This window comes from Netta rufina (genome assembly GCF_964035555.1).
Source record: "Netta rufina genome assembly, chromosome: 7".
In the NCBI taxonomy this organism is placed as follows: domain Eukaryota; kingdom Metazoa; phylum Chordata; class Aves; order Anseriformes; family Anatidae; genus Netta; species Netta rufina.
Window position 1 is genome coordinate 20657207 of NC_140130.1, and position 7385 is coordinate 20664591.

The 7385-nt window shown below is 45.5% G+C and overlaps 1 protein-coding gene across 1 annotated transcript; it reads right to left on the minus strand.

Moving 5' to 3' along the window:
* Positions 1-1004: 1004 nt before the first annotated feature.
* Positions 1005-4697, minus strand: PPP1R3C (protein phosphatase 1 regulatory subunit 3C). The gene is made up of 2 exons (XM_084289884.1): positions 4670-4697; positions 1005-3000 (listed from the first exon to the last, which is right to left on the minus strand). Exons 1-2 carry the CDS (start codon positions 4681-4683, stop codon positions 2055-2057), a joined length of 960 nt encoding a protein of 319 aa, XP_084146010.1. The 5' UTR covers positions 4684-4697; the 3' UTR covers positions 1005-2054.
* Between the last annotated feature and the right edge of the window lie 2688 nt (positions 4698-7385).

Sequence of the window (7385 nt, forward strand, 5' to 3'; positions counted from 1 at the left end):
TAAGTACCAGGCAAATGCAAGCCAGAAGACATCAAGTGCTGCTGTCTAGATGTATCTGTGCATGCATTGTATACGCTATAGTTCAGCAGTAAGTCTGGCCATCAGATTGAGCCAGACTCCTGCCAGACAGACTCACCCACAGCACAAAAGGATCCCGCATGATATTTGCCAAACCAACCTATTCAATTTAAATTTGGCAGGATGCAGTCGGTTGTTTTAAATTACAGTTCATACAGTTAATACTATTGATGATATCTTATTTAGTGAAGACACCAGATTTCATCTTCAGGATAATATCAGATGTTGCCCTGAGATACCATACTAGAGCCAGCTTTAGCAATAGCTGGTGGCACAGAACAAACCTTCCGTACCTTAGATCACAAATGCAGTTGTTTAAAGAAGTTAATGAACTTGGCAGATTGAGTTGACTCATTAAGAACCAGGTATATCAAAATACAATTTATTCTTAAAATGGCTAGTTTACATGTAACAGCATGGGTTACATAGGGAAAAAGTGCAATTAGTGAAAGAAGCTTATTTCACCTTAGTATATATCTTCTCGTTGCATTGCAAGTAGCTTCAGACTCAGGATATTATACTGCTTAGCAATGGGAAAAAAAATGTGACTTGTATTTTGATGTTAATGCTACTTCAGTACAGTTAAAAGGTGTGCTGCTATTCACACCTGCTGAGTATGTATTGGACAATTTCCCACAAGTCTTGCATGAAACACAAACCATCTTTACAGTTTGACATCTCAGAAAGCTAAATTACAAGCATACAGATACAAAATATACAGTAGTTTAAAAAAAGCTTCAAAAATGAGGTACAATAAAACAGAGCAGTTCTCTATGTGCAAGCCTATATTCATTCTAGAAAACTAGCAGCAACCCTGCTCTTTTAAAGAAATTAGCTTTCACAAAGTGCAGCTAATTCACTGTCTTCAATATGAAGGACCTTGCCTATGTTACACGCTTTTGAGAAGTTATCTCTAACTGTGCAATAGGGAGCAGGATACCCAACCATGAGGGGCTGTGAGATCAGATCAGGCAACAAGTCACATCATCTGATGCTGCTACAGACTAGGAAGTTTGCAAATCACTTGGTCTGTTCTGTAAACTAACCCTGGTTTCAGCCTTGATTTTTGGCATGTACAGTGGCTTTTTTAAAAAGGCACATTCTTCTTATAACATTATAAGGTAAACCTTCTGCTTGATAGCTGAGTAGGATGATGAAGGTAGAAGTCAAGGTTAGATTTCATCTCAAATGCAGGATACTTATTATTCACAAGGCCAATGAGGACAGAGATGTCTTCCTAAACCAGCAGTTGCTTCTTGCTTTGTGCAACTTTGTGTTCTCCTTTTTATCCTGTAGAACTCTCCCTGGTATTTAGAAGACCAGTTTTGAAAAGTCAACATCAAAGCACTGGTCATCTCAAAGTTATGCAGCACATCTTACCTCTTCCCCTTCTCCTACTTTTCTGTTGTCCTCTACAAGTTTCCTAATCTGTGTTGAAGCCACAAATCCCAGCCATGCATTCCTACCTGCCACTGCTACAAGCACACTGAAGGTCATAGCGAGCCTCTGTCCTGACAGCATCACCTCTTCTCTACTGCACTCCTAACATGTGCAAAATGGTTTGTAGTGTTCTGTTCATGTAACATCCCTGTGTACCCACACACTCATGCACATACACACAGTTGCTACAGCTTGCTAAGATACTGTCACCTTCCATACTTCCTCACAAGAGTCTCTTGCCTAGTGACTCAGGAGAGACAACAGCAGAAAGCAAGCAGTATATACTTAAGCATGCTATTTCTAAAGTAGGTAGCATACACATGGGTTTCATCTTGTTTGCCTTTCTTTCCAAGGATAAGTTTTGGCTAAGAACTTCAGTAACATAATATGGTATAACAAATCCCACAAACAACTGAATTTGGATTTGTACAGACAGCCAACAAAACCTGCCAAGTGGTTTTGTCATGTAGTATGTGAACCAGAAAGCTAACACTGTTCTGTTGCCAAATGGAAGAACGCTTCCTAGCTGGTGTCTATCACCAATATGGTGATGAATTTTCAATCCCACCCAAGCTCTGCCACTGGGGAAAGAGACCACTGGACAGCCTCGGGCTGCCAAGTTGATCAGGCTCTCTCTCTTGACCTCTCCTTTGAGTCTGAATATCTATACAGTCTTTCTTGGCAGATGGTATCTGAACTCCATCAGACTTCCACTCTGCGTGGAGAACCTTGTAATTCTGCCCCTCGTTATTGTCCCAATAGGTATGTTCTCCACTTTGGTAAGAAATGCAAAACTCAATCTTCTCTTGAGAGGAAATGGCAGGAGGCAAGTCAATGGTAAATGAGAAGGTATCGTTTTCAGAATCACCATAAACATTGTTCATGTATACGCACTCAATGTCCGTGTAAGTCTTCCACGTATCAAAGGTAATTCGAACCTGAACCTTTTTCTCAAAGCTCACATTTTTTACTTTCACAGTGCCTGACAGCACCTTCTCTTGTAGGGTGCAGTTCTCCAGGCAGACCAGGTTCTTCTGCAGGCGGTTCCTGAAGTCCAGGTAGTCAGCTGAGGGCCGAGGGAAACCCAGAATCAAGTTTTTCTCCTCATGTAGCTTTAGGCCAGATGTTATGTTTTCAAGGCCCATGAGGTCGAACTGAAGGTCCCAGCCAGGGTGCTCCTGGAACTCAGAGAAGGTGTGTATTGCCGTCAGGGACAGTCCCTTCGAGTCAGCAAACACAACTCGCTTCTTGGCTCGGGCTGCCGAGTGGTTCCAGTCGGTCTTCTGTGCTTCAGAGTCACGTTTCACATGCAGGCATGGTCTGAGAGGTTTGAATCTGTTAACAAAGTTGTTTCTTTGACAGTCCTCAAGGGGGCTGAGAAAACTCTTCAGCGGTGGTGAATGGGCTAAGCAAATTCTCATGGCCACATCCACAGGCATGATGGAGCTTGGCAAGGGTCTCGGATCCAAGATCTGTATCATTCTGAAATAAGCAGAAAGTGCATTATTATTTGTTACATCAGGGAAATGCTTATGAATGCATATTTGTTTCATCTGCTGTCTTAATTATTCATGGCCTGCTCTTTGTGCAGCTTTAAATAATGCAGCCTAAATTAAAATTGACAGTTCAAGCTAAGGAAGTAGAATGAGAATATTCAGTCATTTCTTGCTAGTTCTAAACTTTTTTGATTCAAATGTAATCTCATTTGTTTCTTACAAACCTCTAAAAAGTGAATTTTAGTGAGAGGTAATTAACATATTTCCTTGAAAATACACAAAAGAACTTTCCAGTATAGAGGTACAAACAGATCCAGCTACAGCGAAAGTGCACATCCACATTAAATTTAGTTTCCCTTTTAGAGACTCTGAGCAAGGACTTAAAATTCCAGCAAGCTGGATCAGCTGCTTCATCTCTGTGCGCAGAAAGCACTATATTAAGCAAGTTACCTATCCCATCAGAGCATTGACTGGGATGCAATGTATAATGATGCAGAACCATCACCCTACAGCTCAGAACAATCATAAATGCATTTCTTAGGCAATGTGGTTTTGGTTAATTCAGGTGCACAAAAATGCCAAAGCACCTTTAGAAATATTTTCTATGAGCTGCTAACTCAGGTTCGATTAAGAAAGATAGCGTGCACTGTTAACATTGACTACTGAGGAAATGGAGAAAAAAATATAGGAAGGGGAGAACTTTATTTATCTACCTCTGCGTGCTTCAAGAACTGTCTTAAAAACGTCCTTTATAATCCCTAAAGTCTATGCCTAAACCCTACTGTAAGCATTCTATAAGAATATTATGGTTTTATTTGTAAAGATTTATTCCTAAACCTCTCTCCCAGAGGATGAAAAATCACAATTACTTTGCAAAAACATGGCCCATTCAAAGCCAGTTGGCATGAATATTTATGGTATTGGAGTTCAACTGCAGTACTGATAAAGTATTGATAAAGATCTCTCCTGATAAAGATGCAGTCCTTGCTGGAAATATGGGTTTTTGTTGAGTCATGGGAAGCAAAGGCATTTGCTTTGTCACTTAAATGCCTTTCTCCTTCCCAGTGTTCTCACTGGGGTTCCAAGGCACTGCCAAAAAAAGCAGAATCTGCACTGACCTCTTAATTCCTCTCCTTGCCTTTTTTTTTTTTTTTTTTTTTTTACTATTGCGGCAGTATTTACCATAATAGGTAGGGGAGTACCAGCATCAAATTTATCGAGATTTGTTTTGCATTTAGGAGGAACAGGGCTATTTCCGTCCTCCCCCCCCCCCATAATTTTCACCACCAGCTCCTTGGGTAAATGCTCCTAAGGTTTTTCAGCATTTAAAAAAAAAAAAAAAAAAAAAAAGCACGACTAAAAAGCCAGGCTGCGAGAAGAGGCGAAGATGATCCCCCAGCTCGAGATGACGGGGGGCTCAGCAGCATTGACATGCAAAAGCAGTGGTGTTCGTGCAGCGCAAGTCCTCTAAACCCGGAGGAGCGCTGCGCGAGTTTTGAGGTTTCCCCGCAAGGACGAAGCTCGATGTTCCTTCCACCCCCCTCTTTGCTCGCTTCTTCCCGCGGGGCTGCAGGAACACACCGAGAGCGCAAGCAGGCGCGGGGGAACACGGACACACACACAGCGTGTGCTGGGAGGGAGCGGGCGGCGCTTACCTGCTGCAGTGCATGGGGCAGCGCGGCCGCCGGCTGCTCTGGAGCCCGCTACGCCCCGCGCCGCCGCCTTTATGGGGCGCTGGGGCGGCGGGCGGCCCGGGGGCGGCCCCCGGCGGGACTGTGCGTGCCGGCGGGGGGGTGGCTGCCGCCGCTACACGTGGCCGCGCCGTGCGGGCGGGCAGCGGCCCGGAGAGCCGCCCCCGCCGGCCTCCGCGGGTAGTGGTGTGCCATTCCTGCAGGCCGGGGTATTAACGTGCCGGCTGAAGCACCTCCTGCTAAATCTAGAGCCCCGAAGTCGTTTCCAAAACTACAGTGCTTGAAATAACTTGGATATTCTGCCCCCCACCTCCCCAAAGGGCTCGGTGCCCTGCTGCATTGGCTATTTATGGCCGAGGGCACCGATTGTATTCGAGGTTCTAGTGTCATGCTGCAGTGTTTCCAACGGGCAGCTGAGCAGAGCCCTCCGCGCCCCAAAACTGCCAGTCTGACCCGGGTTGCCCCGAGGCTGCCTGGCCCTCTCATCCTCCAGAAAGGAGAGGCAGGAGACAGGGCTTCCATAGAGCAGCTGGGAGGCAGGCAGCAGTTTTAGATTAGGCATGCTGAAACACTGGCCTTTTCCACCAGGCTTTTTCATTTTTGCTGTGTGGGCAAAGTGGGTGTTGTTTCATCAATGTGGAGCTTCTTCCCATCACCATCAAACGATATGTTGCCAGGGCCTGAAATCTGTCATCCTGGGCTATAACTGCCCTCGTCCTCAGTGGAAAAATTACTGTAGGACATTTCATTTGAATGGTGCTGCTGGCTGTTCACCTCCCACACACGGTGGTCTGCGCAGTCTGAAGGTGCTTGAGGCTCAGCTGTACTTCCCACGATGTAGTTATTATCTATTTCTGGAGCAAATGGACAAAAAGTGGCAGAACCCAGCCTTCTCAGCGCTGCCCATAGCAGAGCCACCACTTCTCGCACCATGCCTTCCTAGTAGGCCCCACACAGCACCCAGCAGGCCAACAAGCCCCTGGACGTGCAGACAGCCCATCGGCAGCGGCACGTTGCCTTCTGCACGTTTCCTCCTAGAGGCTTCCTCCTCTCAGAGGAGGCTGGCCTTCGAGTCACTGTTCTCCAGAGACTGCCCCGGATGCTGACTGGTTCAGCGAGTCTTCTGTGGCTTTACTGTTTCCCTATCACCTTCCTGCTGGCCTGCTCTTTCCCCAGGTCAACTGATGACGTGCAGTCACACAGTAAAATGTGATACTGAGTCTGTGAGCTGTAATTTTTAGAGCTCGTAGTTTTTACTGGTAGGCGAGACCATGCACAAATGAATAGCAGGAAGTACTATGTCCTATGTGAAGCAACGGGGGCTTACAGTGATGCACAGATGATTCAGGGTTTTTCTGGCTCATCCAGTTTTTGTTTTTATTTTTTTTTTCTTTTATTTTCTTGGTTTGTGAATGAAGGGCTTTGCTGCTCTGCTAAGAGTTTATTAGGAGGCTGTGTAAGCACAGGCCAAGGCATGGTGGGAGGTGACAATGACACCTCCATTTTGGATTCAAGCTGCACAGAAGCAGCCTAAAAAACATCCTTGAAAGTACTGGAGGGGGAAGACTTCTGTTGACTGAAGTGTGGCACACAGGCCCATATGCTGTCTCTGTATGTATAATGAGAGCATTCATAGGACAGTAGGACTTCAGTTTCTTTGCTTGGACCCTTGGTGACTGAAATTCCTGCCTTTCATGCCAGTACGTGACACTAAGCATCACACAGATGAAGCCTGAAGCATTAACTGGCAATGCAGACAAGGGTTTGGAAAGGTCCTGGTCTGTTCCTTGATGCCAGCTATTCAGGATGACCTTCCCTGGTCCTCTGCTTCTCCAGTAACACTCCTTCCTCTCCACCTTCTATATCTTGTAGTGACTGTCAGCTCTCTCTCAAAGGCAGATGATACTTTCTCATCATTTGCTTACAGAAAGTGCTAGAAAACTGAGTTCTTCAAGCCCTGCTAGTTGCAAGGTATTTTTTCCTTTGAGCTACAAATAATTTCAGCCCCTAGCAACAGTAAGCAAGGCCCAGGATCCCCAATGGGCCCAAAGGGGCACATGGCTGGTGCTTACCAAACATCCTGTACTCACCCGTTTTAAAACATTGGTGAGCAACTCTGGAGAAATTTCATGGGCCTGTGCTACTGAAGTCTTTGTCCTTGGTGCTCCCACCGTAGTGCTGCTGAGCCCCACGGCTGCCATACCTGCAGCACACCCAACAGCTGGGATATGTGCTCTCTATGTGCAGCCATTAAATGAGACTTAGACAATACTTTTATTCCACACTGATCCATGCTTGACGCCTGCACACAAAGAGGTGCCCTGAGGCTTTGCTGCACGCATTTCTACTACTCTGGAGTAGCTGGCTGCATTGTTTGCTGCCATAAAACAGTTTGTTCCTGTTGGGCTGAAACATCTCTTTTGTCTTGCTCAGAAAACATTATGGAAGATTATTTAAGGTTATATGCTTAAAAAAAAAAAAAAAAAAAAAAAAAAAAAAAAAACAGTAGTGAGATACAGAGCTTTTCATGGACAGATCATTGCTCAAGTTAGTAAATATGGGCTGAAACCAAAAGCTCAGTGGCTGCTTGGTAACCCGAGTCCCGTTCATGGCCACAGCGCGGTGCCCCAGTTTCCGGTTGCCAAGACAAGCAGAGAGGGTTGTGCAGAGCCAGGGCTGC